This window comes from Chaetodon trifascialis, chromosome 13 (assembly GCF_039877785.1).
Source record: "Chaetodon trifascialis isolate fChaTrf1 chromosome 13, fChaTrf1.hap1, whole genome shotgun sequence".
NCBI lineage: Eukaryota > Metazoa > Chordata > Actinopteri > Chaetodontiformes > Chaetodontidae > Chaetodon > Chaetodon trifascialis.
The window spans coordinates 14,269,180-14,293,104 of NC_092068.1; the positions used below are offsets into that span (position 1 = coordinate 14,269,180).

General features: G+C 44.1%; 1 protein-coding gene across 13 annotated transcripts; it reads left to right on the top strand.

Annotated features, from left to right (window-relative positions):
• The first annotated feature begins 711 nt into the window (after positions 1 to 711).
• Positions 712 to 22,671, top strand: ldb1a (LIM domain binding 1a). Of its 13 annotated transcripts, none has more exons than XM_070977070.1 (12): positions 712 to 1,043; positions 4,311 to 4,411; positions 13,970 to 14,072; positions 15,487 to 15,531; positions 15,764 to 15,839; positions 16,954 to 17,056; positions 17,185 to 17,357; positions 17,459 to 17,581; positions 17,674 to 17,751; positions 17,866 to 17,989; positions 18,180 to 18,328; positions 19,346 to 22,671. In XM_070977070.1, exons 2-12 carry the CDS (start codon positions 4,384 to 4,386, stop codon positions 19,568 to 19,570), a joined length of 1,227 nt encoding a protein of 408 aa, XP_070833171.1. In that variant the 5' UTR covers positions 712 to 1,043; positions 4,311 to 4,383; the 3' UTR covers positions 19,571 to 22,671. The 13 variants fall into 13 exon arrangements, with proteins under 13 accessions (XP_070833171.1, XP_070833181.1, XP_070833174.1 ...); XM_070977080.1 differs by having other exon boundaries at positions 713 to 1,043; positions 18,180 to 18,322; positions 20,228 to 22,671; XM_070977073.1 differs by having other exon boundaries at positions 745 to 1,043; positions 18,180 to 18,322; positions 19,346 to 21,983.
• The last annotated feature ends 1,254 nt before the right edge of the window (positions 22,672 to 23,925 follow it).

Consider the following 23,925-nt stretch of genomic DNA (forward strand, 5'->3'; position numbering starts at 1 on the left):
GCTGTCGCAGTGTTTCAGGTCAAACAGGAAACACCAAGTAGATGTCTGGAAGAAAGCTTTGCATATTTGTTCCTATTCTTGAGTTTAAATGCATTGAATGCCACAGCGAGACCTCTTCGCGTCGCTCTGTTTGAAGGATTTTTTTGATTTTGGTTTTCTCTGACTGCAGTTTTGGGGAGGTTGTGAATCACCGTTTATGTTCGGTCTCAAATGATTGTGTTTGCAGTGTTTCACAGTGTCCCTGTCCTGTACTTTATGTGGCGAGAGGACCAAAACTAATCTGCACCGTTAGGATCGATATTTAACATGAAAATAACTTATCCCTTGACTCGATGCTGGTAGTTCCCTGCTGTTCTTGTGCTTCCTTGGTGCCTGTTCCCTGAGTCGTCTGAGGCTCGACTGGCCCAAATGGTCTGCCTCACATTACCTGTCATTTCCTAATGAATCTGGTGCTGCATGCATCTCCTCCGCAGCTTTTCTTCCAGTGCATCACAGGATGTACACTGTACATCTGTGGGAGCTGAAAGACTTATGAGCTCGTCTCTGTGTGAGAAAGACAGAGGAAGAGAGGAACGCACCACTGTGCCCCAACGCACTTCCCAACCGCTACCTACCGCTGCTCTGCCGTTGCCATGGATACAGTGCCCTCTCTCCCCCTCTCTCCTCTCTCTCGGTGGGTATGGAGGGATGGGGCTGGAGAGGAGTGAGGAGAGGAGAAGTGGCTCTGGCTGCTGCCTCTGCGTCATATTCATACCAGTGCAGCTGAGAGCCGCCCCCCCTCCCCTTTTCCCTCCTCCTCCTCCTTCCTTCCTTCCTTCCTTCCCTCCTTCCTTCCTTCTCATCATCCAATTTGCACACTGCTAGATCCCCCCTCCATTTGTGTCTCCTATCTGCATCTGCTCATCACAGTCTCTCTCCCTCTCCCTCTCTCTCTCTCTCTCTCTCTCTCTCTCTCTCTCTCTGCTGGCGCAGCTTGGTTTCCTCTGCGTGGCTGACCCGGGCGGACTTTTTCAAGCGAGCGTGGGTGCAGAAGAAAGACAAAGGTAAGCATGGAGATGGAGGATGTTTAAGAGTGTTTGCCTGTTAGACAGAGTGTGGAGGAAAGAAAAGTGGCTGCGGGGGGGTCGGGGGGGGGGGTGGCGCAGAACAGCTGCAAGACAAAAGACTGAGAGGTAAGCATGGATGGCGTGAACTCACCTGAGATAACAAGTATGCCACCACGAGCCTTTTAAACATTTTGTTGGGAAATGAGGACGGAATGAGGTTGTCGCCGCATGTGAGCAAGTGTTTGTCTGCTGTCAGAGGACAACATGCGAGGAGTGTATGAGTGTGCGTGTGGATGTGTGCTTTACTAAGCCGGGCTGTAAGTCTGTCTGTGTGCAGGCACTTTGCTGTCTGTCACACAATGTCATGAAAGTGCTGCTGCTGCATGTTCCCACGGTGGAGAGAAGGAGGCGAACAGAGGGGCAACTTCATTATTCACAGAGAGCTTTTTGAGCGATGTGCGGATGTGTTGACAGAGCGGGAATCTCTGTATCTGCAAGAGTAGGAGAGTGAGAGAGAGAGAGAGAGAGCAGTGCAGTGAGTGGCGAAGTGCTCAGCTTCAAAGCCTAATCGCTCCTGGAAACAGAAGCCATTTCCCAAATCACATTCACGCACCCCTCCTCTATCTCTCCTCTCTTGCTGTTGTCTCCTCTGTGTCTGTCTCTTGCAGCGTTGGGGATGCCGTTCTCTATCTCTCATATCTGCCTTTGTTCAGAGTTCACCATTTTACAGTAGCAGGATCTTCTGTAAATGTCAAACCCGCGGATCGCGACCTACAAGCTGCACAAAGGAGCGAATGATGTCAGAATAGCAGCGAGAGATGAGAGGACTCCAAGAGAGAGGCAGACCTTGTTGAAACAGAGAGAGACAAAAAGTGTGTGAAGGGGAAATGAAAAGACGGGGGAGAAGATGAGTAAGGGGAAAAGAAGAGGAGGCCCGCAGGGTTATTCATTGTGTCTCGGTCCTGAGAGCAGTGTCTGACACCGTGTATGACATTTCACTGTGATGCCTCTGCCAGTGCGCTGGTGTGTGGGGAATGTGCCTGTCAGCTTTCGTTTCAGTGGAGACAGTTGTTTGTCTTTTGTTAGTATATTGGTTGTGAGTGACAGACAACAGAGATCTGAGGTTTGTTAAACTAGGCTTCGACTCACTTGGGAGGGTCGGGGGGGGGCTTCTTTAGTGTAGGAGATGCATGGATATACTGTACCAGTGGTTTGATGAACCCCCACAGGCCTATCAGATGAACCAAAGCAGCCCATCATGCACACAATCCATCACATATTTGGAACGCGGGGGGCCGCAAGAATAAAGTGCTGGAACAAACAACCTTCAGAGTAAAATGTTTACTTATTTCTTCTCAAAACTTTATTAGTTATGAAATTAATGTCGTCTGAAAAAAAAAAGAAAGAAATTAGGAAAGTTACAGTTAATTTGCATATTATGCAAAGCTAAAATATATACTTTTAAAAATGCAAATGGGAGCTTTTATCCCACATTAAACATTTATTAGCCATCCTTTGATTCTGCTGTCATTTAGTTTTCAGTAATTTCAGGTAAACATTGGTATTTCTTCTTCTCCCTGCGCACCTCCCTCTCTCCCTCTGCAGCCTCTAAAATGTTTTGTTGTGCTTTTTCCCCTCACTCACACCACGTGATCATGTGACTGCATGTCAGTCATACGCACAACAGAGACACACGCAGCCTCAATAAATTATTCAGTCTATTAACACTGCATAGGTGGACTTGGGTGCTGTTGGATGGATTGACTTCATTTTACTCATTTGTCCATTACCTTTAGTATGTATCACAATTAGCCTCAACTGTCTAATTATTACTTTTCTCCAATTTTCCATCACATTTCAGCATTTATGTCAACTGTTTATTCATTGTTTTTAGCTGCCTACTTCAGCCATTCATCCATGGCTTTTTAGCTGTATTTTAACCATTTAGCTACTCGCTACAACTGTACCTCCTGAGGAAAATGTACCATTTTCGGGGAATAAATGTACTAGACTGCACTCTATGTCTATACTTTTTGTCGTCAGCTACGACTGAAGTTGTGTTTTCTTGAAACATTTTCTTCTTTCTCTTGCACCCAGTCGCAGTGACTCAATGATACGGCCCAGTCTGTTATCCATCTGACAGGATCAGGTACACGAGCAACAAAGACATCCAGTCATGGGAGTCAGTTATGTGCTCGTGTGTTTGTGTAGCGAAGTGTGAGATTATGAGATTATTGGCTCGCAGAGTGGGCTCGCTCGAGCCAAGAGAAGTTATGGGATGAACAGGAAGGGAAACCGGAGACGTGGAGGAGGCAAAGGAAATGAAACAAAATCACATCAAACCACATCAAGCTGCAGAAAGGTCAAGGTGATATCAACAGGGTGAGGAGATTAAATTGACAGAGTGAAGTAAGATTAAAAAGCGAGAAAAGAGCGGAGAAAAGAGAGAAGAGGCCGAGGCTGCTGGGCAAACAGTCTGCAGTTGAGTCAGACTGTTTACATGCAGCTCCTGTTGGGTGTGAGCGTGTGCACATTTGCACATGCACATTCTTCCTGCCTCCCATGGGTCCCCAGTGTCCCCGCGCTCCAGGTGGGCTTTGCATTTTTAATCGATACTGTCTGTAGTGATTAACACCAGTCTTCTCTCAGCAGCAGAAAAACAGAAGAAAGTAGTGAGAGAGGGAGACAGAAAGAGAGATGGAAATCTGTCATACACGAGGCAGGGTACGTGTGTGCGTGTGTGTATGTGTGTGTGTGCATATGTGTTTGTTTGGCAGTAATGACCCTCTGCCTCTGGGCTCCTACTGAGCATGTTTATCTCCCACAGCAGCACAGGGTAAAAATGGACGATGCATCACTGACACACACACACACACACACACACACACACACACACACACACACACACACACACACACACCATGTGCATTTTCTCCTTTTCCTCTCCTTTGCTCTAATTGCCTCCCTCCTGCATTCTCCCTTTCATGCACACGCACACACACACACACACACACAGTCCCTCGCTTCATTCCATATTACTTACTCCAGTCTCACATACCGTAAAGGCTCTTTCTTTCTATTTCACTCCCCTCTCATTTTCCCTCCCACTTGTGTTGCAATATGCCTATTAATGATGCAGCTAGAGCTCCACTGCCAACTTCCTGTCTCTGACAGAGAGAGAGGAGCGTAGTTGTGGTGTACATGCCCTGCTTTGTACCACTCCCTCTAATCTCTCCACCCCTCTGTCCGTGTTGTTTTCCTCAGAGTTAGCCCATGCGAGCGGCGTGTGGACTGAGTGCAGCTGTTTCGTTCCGAGCAGAGCCCAACATGTGAGAAGATGTCTGTTGGAGGTTGTGCTTGTCCCGGTGAGTGCCCGCTCTCGCTCTTTCTCTCTCTGTGCCTCTCTTCTCCCGCTCTCTGTGCTCAGTGGTGCTGTCAGAGAGATGACTTATGTAAAAGTGCTGCAAAGCCGCCCAGGGCCAGCTGTGTGAGTGTGAGTATGTGTGTGCACGCACGTGTGTGTGTTGGTGAAGCCACGCTACACTCTCAACACATGTCCTAAAACAAGGTTATAGACTGAGGCTAGCACACTTTAGGATTGAGTTGTTCAGCAGACCCTCTCAGTCACGCTAGCTTGCTGTGCAGCAGATCAATGGCTCTTTGAGTTTTGCCACATACACAAACTGAGATATCAATAAGTAGTTCTTTTTGCTCTTTTTCTCAGCTATGTCTGACCGCTGTAAGTCTGCCTCTTGCTTATTTGCGGTCTTATATGGCTAGAGGAGTTGGTGGGAATCACTGCTTACTGTCACAGGGTTTTTATATTCATCCCATGGGTCAGAACTGAATGAGACTTTCATTTACTTGCTGCAAAATGGTTTAAAGCTGGTCTCTCTTGATGAGTATACACCCTTAATGAGGCCACTTTGGAAGATTTAACTAAGAGTTGAAATTGCTTGGTGTTAAGCTGCTGTTTGGATTATTAGACAGCTCTTTGTCATTGTGACTTTGCATTTTGTATTCTTGCACATTTTCATTTTTCATGCGGTTGTCACACTTGGCTTTCCTTAAAGTCAGAATTCTTGAGGTCTTCGGCTTTAAATAAAGGTTACATGAAATATGCTTTAGTGCCATTATCATGGTGTCTTATTGGTTCTCAGTTTCCACACTCCGCTCTTGTGCTACTGTGTCAGAGCGAGAGGAAGGAAATCTCGTGCTGTCTGAATCTGTCCGCACATGTCTCTGGCAGGCAAAATGTTATGGCAATTTTTATCAAGTAGATCTTATAATCTGTTCTCTCCCATAGAGTGTTTGATCCCTTTTTTGACTTTGGGGCAATTTCTCTTTAACGGTATCCCAGTGAGAGCGGGCGGGCTACAGAGACGGTTGCCTTGTGCACAGTGAAAGCCTCACTGTGCCAGGGGACGGGCTCTGTGCAGCACAAGGGAGCAAGTAACAGATAGAAATTGAATCGCAGCATGTGCTCAGGGGGATCTCAGAGAGGACAGATTGAATTAGGGTGCCAGTATCATTTTAATGGGGCTGTTCTGATTCATTGGTAGTCGGCTATCAAATGGAATACAATTACAGAGGCCTCTGCTTGATGTTCTCCTCTCTGATCTTTTCTCCTCTCCACTATCTTGCCTCCTCACTCTCTCCTGTAGTTTTCCAGTATATCTTCTCTCCCTCTGTTGACCGACTTCAGTGCGGAGCAGAAACTTTTAATGGCATCCACATGTTCGAGAAGGATGTACGGAGCGATCTGGAACGTCGAAACGCTCGCAGGTTTACACATGCAGGCATGCGTGCAGACGCACAGCGCGCGCTCACGCTCGCACACCTTTGCGAGGAGCCTGCTCGGACAAGTTCAGACTGGTGGATCTCTCAGATAACCACAGAGCAGCATTGATCAACACCCGTTTGCAGTTTCCCCCTCCCCCTCCCTGCGTGTGCTGTAAATCATTATATTTGAGGGATGAATGGTTTGTTTACATTCTTGTATGATGGTGGATGGAAGATCCTCCCCGTCCTTTTGTGTGTGACTCTGCACTGGAAAAACAAATCCTCTCTTATTCTAACAGCACTGACTCTTTTCATCTGGTCCTTGTTTTGTTATTGGGCCAGAGCGTTATAGAATAGAGGAAATCTGAACTGAGCGTATTTGCATGTGACAGAATGTGAGCCATAATAAAGGACAGACTTCTCCAGGCTGTCTAGTTCATTGACAACACTGTGACATCCTGCTGTTGTTGTGACTTTGCTGTGAATCAGCCTTTTTAAGGCTTTGTTCCCCGCATGAAGGAGATCCGTCCTAACACAGTGGAGCCAATCACATCCTTTGTTCAGACTAAATGGTAAAAATAGATTGCCTGTGAGCTGAAGATACCCCCCCCAACACTCTCACATGCACCCACTCAAGCATGCGCTCCCCTCTGCTCACCACTCTCTCCGTCTCTCACTCTAACCCCTCCCTCTCATTTCTGCCTTCCTCATCTCACTCTCTCCCCCTCTTCCTCTTTCACCCTCTCTCCCTCTCTGTCACTCCCCCATCCCTCGCTCACTGCCTTTCGCAGCAACAGCGGTGTTACCTCATGCAGAAAGTCACATGGCTCCTGATTGGAGAAAAGTGACTTAAAGCAGAGCCAAGATGGCAGCCAAACAGCCAGGGCTTTTTTGATTACCGTTACACAACAACACGACTGGCTCAGCTTTATCTCACTGCGCTGAAAGCCCGTGCCTCTCTTTCTCTTCCTCCTCAGGTCTTCACTCCTTCCCTTCTCCTCGTCCCCCTCCTCTCTAGTGAGTCTCTCAGATCTTGTTTGCTAGATCAAAATGGCTGTGTGTGCAGAGGCAGAGAAAAAGAAGGAATGCGTGGGAGACAGAGATGCTGGGGAGTCAGAGAGATGGGGGGGGGCAGAGCGGAGACGAGCTGAAGTGATGTCACATCTGCTGCAGGCCGACAGGACGGCAGAGGAAAGCTGCCATGTGCTACACGGCCGAGAGGAGGGGGAGGATGGGGAGAAAACTAAATGTGTGGGAAGGAAAAAATGATTTCTCTATCAAAGCACACCTTTATTTGTGAGCGATGCGCCGGCTGCGGAGTCTTTAAAACATGAAAGCGGGTTTGCTGCTGAGGGAGAAGGTGACGGCAACAGTGCTCAGATTGAAACAGAGCTGTGCTGAAAACAAAAGGGAAAAGGTTGTTTGAGAGCTTTCGCCGTATCTCTGTGCCACCTGTGTACGTGCAAGCGTGTGGGTTCAAGACTGTTAGCATACAAACCATCAACCAGATGAATGGCTTTTTCATAAGACTTTAGAAATGTATCTTGAGTCAACCAGCCTGTTTGCACGACTGACTGTTGTCAAAAATGAATTGTGCAGACAGACTATAAATGGCACTGCGCAGATTTGATAAAGGTTATGAAAATCAAGGCAAATGTTGACATTTCGAGGCTGTTAAAGGCATTTCTGCCATAATACAGCGTGTCTCCCCTCAACTGAGAATCAGAGCACGAGGGCTTGAATTGCTGATGTCAGCAGGTGGGGGTGGAGTTGGTCCATTTACTTAGAATTAGCGACTGACTCATCGGGCTGATCGAGATTGTGTTTGAGATGCAACACTAAAACGAGTGTTGTTTGAATGAAGGGCTTTGTGCTGTGAATTAGACAAAGAGTCCTCATTCCAGTAAAATCGTGTGCTGTGTCATAGTTGTTTCATTATTCACGATCCGTGGAGCGGCTCAGAGATCGGCCTGTAAATACCATCATCGCTGCAGTCTGTCTCTCTGTTGTTCGGTTTAAGAACGTTAATGCTGAATTGTGCATAATTATAAGAATACTAGTGTTGATACTGTTTAATTATTATTATTTCTCGGGACGTTTCATTCCCTGGAGAACAAGAGAAGCTGTGAAAATGACCAAACCTGCAGTTTAAACTGCACCAGACCAGTCCTCTCTGATGTACCTTGGGGACCTGCTACTCCTTCCTGGATTCAGATCAGTGACCTCCATCACTGCAAGCATCCACAACTTTTTTTTTTTTTTTATTATTATCCTGCAAGTTATCTTGAACACATGCTGCTTAACTTCCTCCTGTCAAGCCACAGTAGCATCCTCTGGTTGCAGTGGTGTGAGTTCTGTCTGCTGCCTTGTTGCTATCACTACCAGTCAGGTGTCACAGCAGCTTCCTTGACAGTTTAGTGCTTCCACGGTGGCGTTTAGAAAAGCAGCAACAGGGATCTGAACATGCTGTTCACCAGCGCTCTCTTTGCATCTCTCACCACCGATTCCCTCTCGCCGTCGGACGTTCGCGTGCAGACACGGTGCGTCTGAAGGTTTTGGAAAATGTTTTCAAGGCATGTTTACATGTGACCAGTGTATGACGCATGTGAAGTTAATTCAGTTAGTTTCTTTCCCAAGGTCGGCTTCCTCACGTGTGAAACTGTACCAACATTTGAGTGATGAACCAAATGATTAAAAATCAGATCTATTTGATATTTTCCTCTGTTAGAGACTCTGCGTGGAGACATTTCAGCGCTGCAGTCCACCTCTGCATAGAACAGCACATGTAAAGTGGTCTTAGGAGCGAGGGATCTAGCTATAAATACAAGCGGTTACATCAGATCTTGTGTAGTACAAGACGTTTTTCGGTGACTAAAATAGGACTCAGACCTCGTGTTTCTGACTGCCATATTCTGATTAAGCCTCTAATGTTATCGCTGCCTGCCAGCCCTACTTGCCAGGTACTCTGTGTGTGTGTGTGTGTACTACATGTGACGTTTGCTGAATACAGATGAAATAGGATTCAATTCTCAGAACTGAAACACCCACTGTAATGCATTTGATACCCCATATTTTGTCCCACATAGTCCACACTTCCAGTGTAATGATGGTGCATGTAAAAGTTACTGATTGTTATAGCTGTGGAAGCAGAAATAAAGATAAAGATCTAACTACATGATAGAAATGAGACATTCTACAGTTTCTCTTTAAAACTATTCACTTGAATAGGGCACAGTGAAACCACCTGGATTAAGTTCATTCTATTATATTCTACTCTATTCTATTCTGAAGCATGAGGAAGATGTTTTTGGCGCATTTGCCAGCAGAGGGAGGTGCTGTTCTATCACATCTCTCCTCGTGTCAGTCCATCAACACTGAACAGACAGCTGAGTGGGGAATTTCGTTTTCAACGAGATCTGAGGTCTGGGTCTACGTTATAACAACAGGCTTCAGTCGTTCTGTTATTCCCCCTGTAGCTGTTTCATAATTCATGCTCTGTTATAAATACAAAGGCAACTCACTAGATTTTAACGGTTACTTTACTAGAAAGGGATTTTGAATAGCATCTTTTTCCAGAATTGAACTGCGTGGTGCAGGATATCCAGTGTAGCTGAAAACCATCCTGGTGCTAAGAAAAGGTTACAGCAGAGGAGAGAACAAGCTGATGAGATGAAAAATTCAAAGAAATATACTCCATCAGTTGTTATGACATGAAAGTCCAGATCTAAGATGTGATGTGGATTGTTAGATTTTGTTAACTTTAGCTCACAGTTCACACCAGATATTTCTGATCTCAAGCTGCGACAGATATCTCGGCTCTAAGCCTGCCCTTTATGCAATAAGAGTGACTGTTGTTTGTCAGATGTGTTTAACTCTCTCAATGAAATGCATTTTTTCCACTTCTCTCATCTGCACTCCCGGTTTATATAGGTCTACTAACAGACTGGCAGCTCGAGTGAAAGCCTCAACAAATTGAGCTTTAAAGGCACTTTGAGACCACAAAAGGCTCTCCAGCCTTCAAATATATTGCTTGTAAACATTAGAGTGGTTATTGATTAAAAGTGAGGCAGCAGATTATACCCTTACATAATCTGAGGCTATGACAGGCTCACGACTGCGGTCTGAAGGATTTGAGTCATAAGCAAAGTCAATGATTTTTCACAAGCCTTTACAAGGTTGGCTTGAATTAAACAGACTATGTAGGTAACTAGTTACAGTGTGATCTGACTGTTTGAATCCCACTCCATAAGGGACGTGTAGATCAAGACCTTTTCATTTTCTAATTTAAGATCGCTAAAGTGAGGACAAACTGTACAGCACTGGATGAAAAGTGGTACTTCACCAGCAAAAATGACTTTACCATCACTTTATTCCTCATGACTGATTATTATGACCGAGTTTCCAAACATACAAAGCTTTTATAAATGCAGCAGGTCAGAAAACAGAGGATATAATCCTGCAACCAGTTTTTGGGTCCGCGTTTGAACACAGGAGCTTCCAAACTCAAAAAATGAAAGGCAGTTTTCACTTCATCGCACTGACGTCTATTGTTTATATTAGAAATTCAGCCTGTATTTATTCCTCGTGGAGCGTGATGTGATAGGGTCTGTGGTCTCTCAGACTATAGATGCAAATAAAATAACAAAATATTAAATGACAGTTGGTGAAGCACCTACAGTAACAATGAACAAGATGAGATAATATAATATGTTATTCATCCTGAAGGGTGTTTTGAATGCGCATAGAGCCGTAAACTATCCACGAGTCATTAATAATTTCACTGATGACTGAGAGGGTGAGACGGAGGCTCTTTCCCCACCACCTCTAATACAGACTTTCCTAAATGTAAACCAACTTGTGGCACCTGGAGAACAAGCCAGGCCAGTGGGCGGCTGTTGTCGGTCTCTGGGTTTCTGTTAAGTAGATATTTAATGTAATCTTCATGTTTAGATTTATGGTGGTCTAATTAATCCCTCCTAACAGACATGGCCATGTTCAACTTTATTGCACACTATGACATTTTAAGGACTGTATTTATGACAAGTCATAAATCTGGGAGCAGAGTAATATGTTGTATCATGTCTGCAGTGGTGGAAAGAAGCTAAGTATAGTTTATGCAAGCACTGTACTTAAGTACAATTCTGAGGTACCTCTTACTCCATACGTTTATTACTTTAGTTGCTAGTTATTAATAAATTCAGATTAACAGGAAAAGACTCACGAGAACTGCCTTTACCAGCTAATGTACACATTAATTCATCAGTAATCATGATTAATATACTAGACATTATTCAGTATAATGACTACTTCTTGCACTTTAAGTATATTTTAAAGCCAGTTGGTTTCTGCTGTGAGTGCAGTGGTGGGGAGTTTGAACAAACTGATACTGAATAATATCATTTAATCCATCTGAAACAATTTTGTGTTGAGGGCGGATTTGGGCTTACAACTATTCCTCTCAGAGGTGACTCACCTTGTGCCTCTCTGGGGGCCACTGGTGTGCGGATGGGGTCCTGGAAAATCGGGGGCCGCTGAAAGGGGGCGAGGCCCGTGTTTGTCCCGGTCTGTGAGCTGGGATGGGCGGAGGAGCCTGGAGAAGGCGGGGCCTTTGTTTGTTCGTGTCTCGGCTGGCAGGAACAAAGGGTCCTGTAGTAGTAGATAGGTAGCCCCGTCCCCCACACAAATGACATTTAAAACATATAGTTGAGAACTGCGAATTGACAGGAACGAGGGGAACCAGTCGGAGTGTTTACTTCCCGTCGCTTGCCGCCTTGTTTGGGACCGTAGACTGCATTGACAGCGGTCGGAGCCGGAGCTTTCACCATCCAGCCGCTCCGGCTAGCAGCGAGGCTAGGTGGCTAGAAACACCGAGCGGAGGTGTTAAGCAGCACCGCGTTTCGGTGGACCTTTCTCTGCAGGTAACTCAAACTTACAGCTGCACTTCTTTAGTAGCACTACTCGGTCATGATAAACCGCTGAAACTGGTCATAAACAGGCACCGGGATATGTAAGTGGATGGCGGCGATAATGGGAGTTTAGCAACTAGCTAGGTGAGTAGTTTAGCAATGGCAACCGTCCTCTGCAAACGGTTACTGAGTGCGGCCCTGCGGTTCAGTTCACGCTTGTTTCTGTGCGTGTAAGTCAATACTGGCTTATTCTGAAATGTCCACCGTGCATGTCCACTGACCGACTAATAAGTTGACCCCAGCATGCAAGTATGTGTCTTCGCACATTGCTTTGGATGTTTTATTGGCTGGCGGCCAGCCTCTGGATGCAGCTCTATTGTTTGCACTGAACAGTTTGGGCGGACTGAACTGCACCAAAGTCTCACTACTTAAAGTTGGTCTTTGTTAAAGTGGTTATGCATCACGAGCTGCCATCTGCTTTTGATCAGATTCTTCTGTTTAAGGATGCTGGACTCCTTCATCTGTATTTGTCCTGCGTACCTCAACTCTGGAGGCTTCTGCGTCTTTGACTGCGTCTGGTCTTGCCTGTGAAATTGTCATTATATTCATGCTGCTGTGTGGGTCCTCCTGACATGGACTCTTTAAGGGTGTGTGTTTATTCGAGGTGAGAGTGATGTGTGTCAGCATTTTTGCAGAGCATATGTTTGAGAAATTTCTCTCATATATGTAAGAGAAAATAAGATGTCTACTCTGTTGCACTGTGTGTTTTGCTCAGTGAGATTGAACATATGGGACTGAATGCTGTCTGGGCCTAATGGTTGGTGTTGTTTGGGGGGAGTCATGTAGGTCAGAGGTAATGCTTAGAGAGCCATTGTTGGATGCTCCTGAGCAGGTTCACCCCCATCTCAGTGGGGAGGAGAAGATGACCTGCCATGACTTACTTGTGTATACTGGAGCGAGGAAGAAAAGGGTGAGAGTGAATGAAGGAGGAGTTGCAGTTGTTCAAGTAGTCTTGACTGTGCTGTGGTGGAGGACAGACAGATCACACAAGAGTTCACACAAGCATACTTAACCCCAATGCATGCCTTTTTTTCCTCAGTTTGTATTTGTCTTGATGTTAACCACCGCCATCTGTGGAGTAGTCTCCAATAGGGTGTCCATCAGTTCACCGAGTGATGTAAAAAGATTAGAAAACACAGCTTAGTTAGGTCTGATCCTGCATTAGAGTGGCCCATCTCCATGTTTCTCCCCCTACTGGTTTTGATTTGGTACAATCGCCATTTTATATGCCAAGCTGACGGTGACTGACTGATGTGCATAAATTGTGACTAAAAAGTCAGAAATGAACAGTGTGCTGCCTTCAGGTGCATGTTGGGAATGCTAGATTTACAAGCAGGGCACACATAATCAACATTACAGAGGGGCAAATACAAGAGCAGGGGGGATTTTCTATTCTCTCAAACCTATATGAATGTGTCATCACAGCATATATTCATTTCCTCGAATTCACCTCACATTTCTCTGTATCCGTGCTGAAAAGTAAAGTAATTGTCGGGTGGTTGTGATGGGTCAAATTACCAGGGGTTGTTTTTGTCAAACATCCCAGTCCGCCACTGCCTGTTTGAGTATAAAATATCTTTGGTCAGACCTAATTACATGCAGCCGCTGTCAGTGTGAGGTCTCCTTGAGTTGAGACACAGAATAGATGTTTTCTCAGAGGCTGGAATTATTTGAGCATGAATGGCTTATCTGGGCAGACAAGGGTTAACAACAGCCACGGTAACGAGTGGGGGGATGGGTAGAAGAGGCAACTAAAGGGGGAGACACACACTCACTGTGCAACATGGTTTGGATCTCATGGGGTTGTAAGCAGAGAGGAGGGTTCCCTGTAATGGTACGGATGGCACAAGAACACAAAGAACACGCCAGACCGGCTCTTCTGCTTGTTCTCCTGAGTGTTTTCTCAGATTTCTGCAGGCTAATAAATATTGTTGTTTTTTCCCCTTCTGATGATTTGTTTTCTTGTCCATTTACCAGATTGAAGATGCATTAGATAATGAAAGCAGCAGGAAATTGTTTTGGCAGCATGTCTTTATTTGAGTAAATCTCAACAAAATCATCCAACATTAGATTACTTAGATAATGCTGTGATTTGAATGAGCTAAATCTAAAGTAATCTAAATCTCCTCTAAATCTCTGCTCTTTTTTCCTCTTCTGATGTGCGCTTGTGTGCAGGCTGTTCGTCAAAGTCATTCAAGCTGTACTCTCCTAAGGAGCCCCCCAACGGCGGCAGCTTTCCCCCCTTCCACCCGGGCGCTATGCTGGACAGAGATGTGGGGTAGGTCTGGGTTAGACCATCACGACACAGTTTTTCCCGTCAAAAGGAAAACTTGTCTGATAGCACATTTTGCATTAAATCAAGGAATTTTTTGCTTTCCTGATGTCTCCTTCTTTCAAGCTGTAAGTTGTATTATTGTTAGATTAGAGTTTATTTTCTTGACATAAACACGTTAACTGAAGAATATGACATGTTCTTAGACGATAAATAATTATATGTATTGATGTTCTATGGCTATATTTTTGTGTTTTTCATGGCACTTTCTTCATATTGCGCTGTTTGATCTAATGCTGTTTGATGGTGATCGTGGAATAAAATCAAATGAGTTGACGGCAAAGAAGCATATGTGGCATAAAAAGGGAATACTGAGAGGACCAACATCCTTTCAGCTTAATTACAAATCAGATGTCACTTTAAACGCACAGTGTCTATTTAAAGTACTAATTAAATATATTTGCTTGTTGCAAGTGCTGGGTATTTTAACATTGCTTCTGTATATCCCTGTTCTATTTTTATCTGGATTTGTATCCAGTTTTTGTATCGGAAATCTCCATGTTGGTTAAGACAGATAAACAGGGCCTTTAAATAAATAATGTGGGTTTTTTTTTTTTTTTTTTTTTTTTAGCTCTAAGATCAAGTTTTAGAGGTCATGACATGTAGTACATTTGCATATAATAGTGGAAGCATATATGTTGGCAGGAGTGGGTTAAAAATTCAACCACAGAAGAATCTCGATTCTTATCCCCTACAAGTTGGAACTGATTTACAAATGTCAAAAGTTGTTTTTCTAAATGTTACTTAAACACTTTTTTATGTAATGGCTAAATAATGAGCTGAAAGTGAAGTATATTATGAACTTGGTAGCAGAGTGGAGCAGCGATCAGCCGTCACAAACGAGACCGGCTGAGCAACACACACTGCAGCATTAAACAACTTCAACCAGCTGAAGTGAAGAAAATAACTCAGCGCTCAGTCTGTTTCACCTAAAAAACCCTGTGTCTGCTTACGTTTCCTGGAGCTCGCGGCGCATCACAGAGGCTGCTCTCCACTGCTGGAGATATAACCTTAATAACACAGAAGGACGCTCCTCCTCGTTTTCTTATTTGCATACAGGCAGCAGACTGTAAAATGCTTTCAAATTAATTTGTTAATTAGTGCTGCTACTTTTTAAAATGAAAAGGCAGTGGATCATTTATCTTAATTGCCTGTTACGTTTCATATTGTATTTCACTGGACTCAGGTCACCACTGAATGGTTTGGCATACAGTTTACTGGAGCAAGAGATAATAGCGCCCCCTTTTGTTCAGTTTTGAATAGGGAATCGGACACCCAAGAATCGTGAGATTCCCAGAGATTCACACCCCTAATGCTTGGCGTTACAGTTGCTGATTTTTGTGGTTTTCATTCCTCCTAGGCCTACACCCATGTACCCCCCATCATACATGGAGCCTGGAATGGGGTGAGCACACTGACACTTGAACAGCGAACTTAAAGCTATCTTACAAGTAATTTTTACAACATTCAAATGTGGTGCTTTCATTTGTTTTAAAAATGTAGGCATTCAATTTGCCGGTCAGTCACTTATGTTTGAGACTGCTCTTGGCTTATTCTGTGTGTACACTACAGGTGTGGAAAAGCCGCTGATGCAGCTCAGACCACAGACTGTTGAATTATACTGTTTTCTGTCGTAGGAGACCCACACCGTACGGGAACCAGACAGATTACCGGATATATGAGCTGAACAAAAGGCTACAGAATTGGACAGAGGTGAGAGTGACTTCATTTTTCATACAGGGTTGTAAGGACTCAACAACAAACTGGTAAACACTAGTGTTTCATTTCAGTCCATATTCTGCTGCTCCTGTGAACTGCTTACAGTTGCCATGTTTTCATATTTTCCCTCCCTGCTGCTGTTTATGCGTAGCTAACCATGCTAGGGATTTTGTGGGAAATTAAGCCAGAGAACTCACAGACTTCATTTACATTGAGGCTCTAACAGGATTATCTGATCAACCTGGCTAAAACGTAATTGGAGTGCCAGCTGTTTGTATGCCCGAGCGCGCCTGAGTGGATGTTATGAGCCACGCTTTTTATGGGACTGTCAGTCTGAACATTACAACAAATACATGCACACTAACCTCTGTCAGAACCCATCAGTTGATTGTCTGGCAACGATTTATGGCCAGAGTTTCAGGGCTTCTGGTATAGCCAGTGGGTATATGTTAACTCAATATCCGGGCCAAGCCTTCCTCTTTTCTGCACTGATCATTGCGTAAAGTCCGATTAGTAAGCTCTATAAACAGATATCTACATACATATCTGCATACGAATGCAAATAAATAAAAAAAGGCAAATGAAAAGTTTGGTTCCTGCATTGCATTTCGTCCAGTCCATTCCGCCTCTTTTGCTCTCCTCAAGGACTTGTGCTGTCTCTGCGTGGACCCAAATCCCACTCAAACTTGATTTGTCAATGCTATTTGGACTACACATTGAAACAGGACACTCCTGATATCAAAATCTTGTCCCTTGCCTGCAGATTCTGCATTCATGTGCCGATTGTCCAGACCGTAGGGACGAGGGTTCAAGGGTTACACTGTTGATGTGGGAATTTGTGGAAGCCAGGTTTTCTGCTTCTTTTGGAGTGGTTTTAGTACATCCATTGTTTATTCATATTATCTGATGGAACTTCTTCACCTTTTGTTTGAGCAGACACAGCCTCTATTGTTTTCTGTACTCCTCTGTAAAAATGGTCTCTAAGAGAAACAGCATGTTTCTGAATCATCAATTCACTGGAAACATGTCAACATAGTGACATCTTCCATTTCACAGACAAATACACTTAATATCTTTTTATTAATGACAAACAGCACCTTTCTTTCAGGACTGTGACAATCTCTGGTGGGATGCCTTCACCACAGAGTTTTTTGAGGATGACGCCATGCTCACCATCACTTTCTGTCTGGAAGATGGACCCAAACGATACAGTAAGAATGTTTATTTGTATTTTCAAGATTTAACTTGTTGTGGCAGTGTTTTATTTCGGTAATGGATTGGACGTGATGTATTTCCCAAAGCATTTGATTTCTTGCTAAATGATCACTTATGTCTGCAGCCATCGGCAGGACGTTGATTCCACGATACTTTCGAAGTATTTTTGAGGGGGGCGCCACTGAGCTGTTCTATGTTTTGAAGCATCCAAAGGAGTCCTTCCACAGTAACTTTGTGTCTCTCGACTGTGACCAGTGCACCATGGTGACCCAGAACGGCAAGCCTATGTTCACTCAGGTACAGCTAATGTCACACTGGATGAAAAATGTTCAGCCATCCACCGGCTCTCTGTCGCTGGTGCTGCGATGTCTAACTTTTATTTCTCTCCTGTTGATCAGGTTTGTGTGGAGGGCCGCCTGTACCTAGAGTTTATGTTTGATGACATGATGAGGATCAAGACGTGGCACTTCAGCATCAGACAACACAGAGAGGTCCTACCGAGGAGCATTTTGGCTATGCATGTGAGTTCCATACTCAAAATGCACTTTCGCTCTCAAATCCACACACCGTACATGCACTTATTCATCTCACACTTTTTAACCCAATCATGCAGGATCCCCAGATGCTTGATCAGCTGGCTAAAAATATCACCAGATGTGGGCTGTCTAACTCCACACTCAACTACCTCCGTGTAAGCAAATGTCCATACGATCAGTCTATTCTTTTGTGATCAGTCATTGAAATAACCTCAACTACACATGCAACAACCTGCTAACACTCCTTCATGTCTGTTTCCTCTCATAAGCTATGTGTGATATTGGAGCCCATGCAAGAGTTGATGTCCAGGCATAAGACCTACAGCTTGAGCCCCAGAGACTGCCTGAAGACCTGCCTCTTCCAAAAGTGGCAAAGAATGGTAGCACCTCCAGGTAACACACACACATTTGAAATTGAAGTGGCATTTATGGCAGTGTTTCCCAACTTTAGTAAGCTGTCGAGTACTCATAAACAAGTTATCAAACACAAGACCTTATCAGCATCAGGACATGGAGACAATTGATTTATAGAGATTTAAGTACTTGATTATGAAACATATCTTCTCCCTTCGTCTGCTCGTAGCTGAGCCAGCCAGACAAGCTCCAAACAAGCGGCGGAAAAGGAAGGTGTCCGGTGGAAGCACCGTGAGCTCCGGCGGAGGCAGCAATAACAACAGCAACAGCAAAAAGAAGAGTCCAGCCAACAGCTTTTCACTCTCCAGCCAGGTACCTGTAAGCATTACATCTACTTGACCTCTATCTTCACCTTCCAAGTTCAGCTGAGCAAGGCATGGGAGGATAGGGCAGGGTGGAGGGGCTGGAAAGAAAAGTGAGGAGGTCAGAAAGTTATTTGTGGGTGTAGGGGTGGTAGCTGGTGTTGTTAGTGTGTTTAGGAGTAGGTCTAGCAGCAGGTCAGGATATAGATCTGAAGGTGGGGTTTGGATTCAGGTGGGAGGGGGGTTCATTTCTGTAATTCTACTGGGGAAGAGTAGATGTAGTTTGTAGACCCCCTGATGTGAACCAGTGATGGGCAGTCCCTGGTCCTCTGGGGCCACAGGTTTATGGGTTTATAAAGAGGAGGTACAAGTGATCTCCATCTCTACTGTAAGTAAAATACTTTGGGGCCATGGGTTAGGGTTACCTTGCTCTGATCTCCAGTTGGACAGTTAGGTTTTCTCTCTAAATCCGCTGTATCGACTTGGTTTCAGAGTTACCACTCAGCCTATCAGAGCACATGATTCACGCAAGCACTGCTGTCTTTGCTTACTTGGTTGCTTGATTGAGCGAACGAGACCCGAGGTGGAATGAAAACCCCCCGCCCTCTCCCCTTCCCCCCCCCCGGTGCAGCACTCAAGGATCAGGGATGCCCACTGCTGGCCAGTAGGGAGGGCCCCTTGACCCTGGTTCTCCGAACAGGGGCAGGGAGTCAGTGCCACTTGGACTGCTGAACCGTCAGGGTAGATGCCCTGACGACACATTGTCCTGATGTGATTGGGTTCAGAATGAGACGACACTAATACCTCAGGATTGTAACACTGGGGGTCCCCCTGTAACCTAGCTTGAAGTATCAATTATAATGCACTTCATTGATTAGAATTCATTTGTAACGCTGGAAGTCAACCAAGTTAGATCGCACCTAGACCGTAGGTAAAAAACGCTACAGCTACAACTCGTCCGTGCAGCCAGTCATTCCGCGCACCCCCCTGTGTTATGGGGATAATATGTACCGGCCCTTGCTGTCCCCTTTAGGACGTGATGATGGTGGGAGAGCCCACTCTGATGGGAGGGGAGTTTGGTGACGAGGACGAGCGTCTGATCACGCGGCTGGAGAACACGCAGTTCGATGGGGCGAATGGCCTGGAGGATGAGGACAGTTTCAACAGCTCGCCTGCACTGGGGGCACACTCGCCCTGGAACAACAAGGCTCCCTCCAGTCAGGAGAGCAAGAATGACAACTCCCAGTCATCCCAGTAGAGTGCTGTGGTCTCAGCCAGCCACTTTTTCGATGCTTAAAAGCTATTGGGATCCACTTGAGCCAACATACTAGCGAGAGGAGTCAGGGAGGGTGGCCTCGAGCACTTGTGTTAATTTTTGTTTTGTTCCGTTTTTATACTTTTAAGACGAAAGGAAGGTGGTTAGGGAAAAGGGATGATAGCTGATGGACTGATAAAGCTCTGTGCTGTCACATGAAGGACAGTGTCAGCAGAGTCCCACTCGCTCCCTCACATTGTTGCACATGATCAGTGGTGCTCAGCCTTGGCCCTTGTCTGCTCGGCTCCAGTCAGTCCTCTTAGAGGTGTGGTGAGACTGGCGGGGTGGCGGTGTGTGTGCATGTGTGTTTACCCCCCATCATCGCTCACCACAGCGTTTGAGCCAAAGTTGGTGTGTCCTGTTGTCCGAGTGCTCGCCATGGCGACCATGTCAGTGGGTTCTTGTTCCAACCTCGGGTCTCTCGGGCGTGCGTGTTCCTTGACGACGCACCTCGTTGTTTCTGTTGTGCTCATGTCACAGGGAAGAAATGCTTAGCTTTTATTTAACTTATTTTTTTTTCAGGCTGCAGAAAACTGTGTGCACTCTTAGTATCAAAATTCAACGTTCGGTTTTTAAAAACTCAATCATTTGTTTTTGTAGGACCTGGTTGGAACAAAAACCTGTACAGTGCCGGAGCTTGAGGACCGGAGTTGAGAACCACTACGCTTAATCTTACAATCTCACACACACACTCACACCACATGCAAACACAATCACACACACGCAAACACACTCACACTCACACTCACACTCACACTCACACACACACACACACACACACACACACACACACACACACACACACACACACACACACACACACACACACACACACACAGACCAGTGCACTCACCAACACTCACACTCTCACCAACACCTACAGCATAAAACATTGAGGTACTGGAGAGAGGTGGTACACAGCATGTCTGGACCAGAGCACCAGACGCTACAGAAGTGTGTTTTTGTTTTCTATGTTTTAGACTTGTTTTGAATTTTTTTTATTTTTGTAAACAATTTCTAAAAAATAAAACAGACAAGCAAGCAAACAAAAACACCCCAGAATATTCTTTGCACTGTTTTCCACTATTAACTCCAATCTATTTTTCTTATGAATTGATGGTGTATTTTTTTTCTTTTCTATTATTGCTAATGTAAGAACTGTAAAACATCTGAAACCTGCAGTATATTAATGTATAAGTATTGCTGTTAGATCATTCTTATTGTGATGGTATTAACTTTCATGTAAGTCTGTGCTTGATATAATGTCATCCATCTGTGTCAGACATCACACTGTTACCATGGCCGTTGGCTTCAGTGCTAGAAAACGGGTTGGGGAGAATGAGGCTAGTGTTTAAATACTGTACTACATCTTGTTTGATGTGAGTCCAAAGCAGCACACTGGAAACTGCTTTCCCCACTAAATTTCCATCAAGCGCCTGGTTTGGATCTGTTGACTTGTCATTGCAGAACTGTTTGCTTCGTCTTGAAATCTCTATCTGGGGGTCCTCTCTTCAGAGAACATAGTTACGGAAAACTTCTCAAATTTGCTACTCAAAAATATTTTAAAAACAAGTTTTGACAGGATTGTAAAATAAGAAAAAAAAAGACTTTTGTATTAACTTAAGTTTCCCAGAAATGTTTTTAATCACAGTTAAGAAAGCTGCAGACCAAGGAGCTACATGTAAAGATTCTTTAGATATTGATTACACTGTGCTGTTTTATGTTTTATGAAGAATCATTTTGTTGGCTTTACTCCTCATGTTTGTGTCTGTGCTTGTATATTTTTAGGTAGTAATTTCTGTAAAAGTTATTCTATGTATTCCTCCCTAGAACTATGAGAAACTCAATCTAATGTAAAGAGATGAAAACCTCTTAAAAGTTTTTTTAAACGTGATTTTTAATGGTACAATCACTGATAAAAGAATTTTGCCCTCATTTTAGCAAACTGTATTTATTTTTCTATGTACTGACATCCCGTTTAGGTCCAGCCCACCTGTACAATACTCATGATAATATATGGAGGAGTTTGTGGGGCTGCTGAGTCAGTTAATGCTAATTACTTGTGTTTTTTGACATCCGGCTCCGAGGCTATTCTGGCCTGTTTATTACAATGGTTCGAGGTGTTCGCATTAAAGAGATATTTAATAGCCAGTTTCTTCTGTTGTAGGTTCCTGCTCATCAGATCTGCTGAAAACCAATAAATAACCACATTTAGAGAAAACGTTAGTTATCCCTTTCTCTGTGAAGTTGTCATCCTCTGATCTGAAGAGCCTCGAGTTCCTCAAAAGCTGGAAGTGTGCCACAATGGCGCAACCTTGAGTGAAATTTAAATGAAATAAAATCTACTTAAACCCTCACTCATGATCTTTATGGTTTTGTAATGTATTTGATGGATGTTTTTCATATACATTTCAAATCTATAACTGAAAAAGTTGATATTTCATTAATGGAAAAATATATCTGACCATTGACGTCACATCCGGGGGTAAAAAAGACTCACTGGGCTTGACCTTAAGCTGCTGTGTCAGGCTTTCATGTTTACATACATATAATGGAAAATGTTGCCTAACTCTTGGACTCGAGCACCACCCTGAATCTATCTGACACTTATTGGATAGTAATATGCAGACTCTCCCAGCAGGGGTCTCTCACAGCACCAGGACAGACTGGGCAGACATCAGAAATTCCTCCATCTTTATAGTATCTGGCAAAACTGCTGTCTGTTAATCCATGCTGAGCTGCAGGCTGTTGTGTTCAAGTACTTATTCATTGTCTCTAGCACCCCTAGTTTACTTTTGTAGTGTATCAACTCAGAAGGCCGACAGAATTGAATTTAGGGGCAACTTTTCAACACCCTGTGTTTCCTAAGTTGACATACTTTAGGGAGTAAGGGTTTGTGATATGTGAGACAGAGCTGAAATGGTAATGCACCCATAGCTGGCTCCTGTAGCACCTCACCATAGGGGTGATTTTATATCTATATTTTTTGCCAGGTTTCTGTCTGATGATTCATGTATGGTATCAATAAAGATGAATTTTCACTGAAATGTTTTGTTTGTTTTCATTGGACTCAGCTGTGATGATGCTTTTTACCACACAGAACTCAGAGAAACACAAAAACACAGAAAAATTATACAACAGATCACTGGCATTTTCTCCTATAACCGTGGGAAAACAACTAGTCACCAAAAGCAAAGCGAGGCAAAAGAACCATGGCCCAAGAAGACAAAGAGCTGTGCCCAGAACTTTATTCAAACAAAGTCTGAAGTGGATGTGTGAGCAGGATACTGCAGCCATTGTTTCTGAACTGTTAAACACCAAATTGTCAAGGATGCAATTCACAGTGTGACCCATCTCTACCAGCCATTGTTATTTATTTCAAGTTACCCATTCTTTCTCAGCAGGGCAGAAGTAATGTAGAAGACGGCAGGCATGTTGATTGTCAGGAAAAGAGGAATAATGAATAATTGTGACAGTCACCGTGTGTGTAATAAATAGCCATAGTTAGATAGAGGTGTCTGTTTTCTCTGCCAAAGTGGTGAATCAAATGCGTTTCAGATGTACTGCACAACAAATGGAGACAGAAGAGTGATAAATGTGTTTTTTTTTTTTACTAAAAAGTAAATCTTTAAAGCTGTTTCAGAACAGGCCATTGACAGTATAATAAGTGGATGGATCTTGAAAAGTGAAGCCAGTGATGCTGTAGACCTGCCTTCTTTCTTTTGGCCAGCAGGGGGCCACTGGTGGTGCCCAGTGGAGCCTATGAGAAAATAATCCAACTTTTCATTTGATTTATTACCTTGGTAAGCAGTTATCTAAAGGGTCTTTGTTCTCAGTTACTAGTTTCAAGTTTTCCTCAATACAGCATGATTATGGTCCCATTTATATTAAAACAGACAAAAAAGCAGGGTATGATTAAGGGTGCGGCGACCAAAGTTGCTACCACAGCATGTTTTCAGGTTCTCAGTGAGATCCAATCAGGACAGAGGCATAGCAATGCATATCCTCCCCAGCTCCACCTTCAAGTCCAAATATGGTCACTTCTGGCTCCAAAAAACAAAAAACAAAAAAAACAACAAAGATAGCGATGGCCATAATGCCAAACTCTTTATTACAAGAACAGAAACACAACAGGCTTTTGATCCAACAAAAGGTAGAAAATAGTTCCTGGTGTTTGAGCACAGGAGCTCGTCAATATATGTGACAAAATGACCTCAGTTTATGATGCACTCACTAACTTGGCTTCCTCTTTGTTAACACAGTGATCTCACATGACCTGGAGGTGCCTTTGTTTCAGG

Excerpts from the sequence above, each read along its gene's own strand:
- ldb1a (XM_070977070.1), top strand. The coding sequence starts at position 4,384 with ATGTCTGTTGGAGGTTGTGCTTGTCCCG. Across the intron at positions 15,532-15,763 it reads TACATGGAGCCTGGAATGGG|GAGACCCACACCGTACGGGA; the intron begins GTGAGCACACTG and ends TTTCTGTCGTAG. Across the intron at positions 17,057-17,184 it reads AGATGGACCCAAACGATACA|CCATCGGCAGGACGTTGATT; the intron begins GTAAGAATGTTT and ends TTATGTCTGCAG.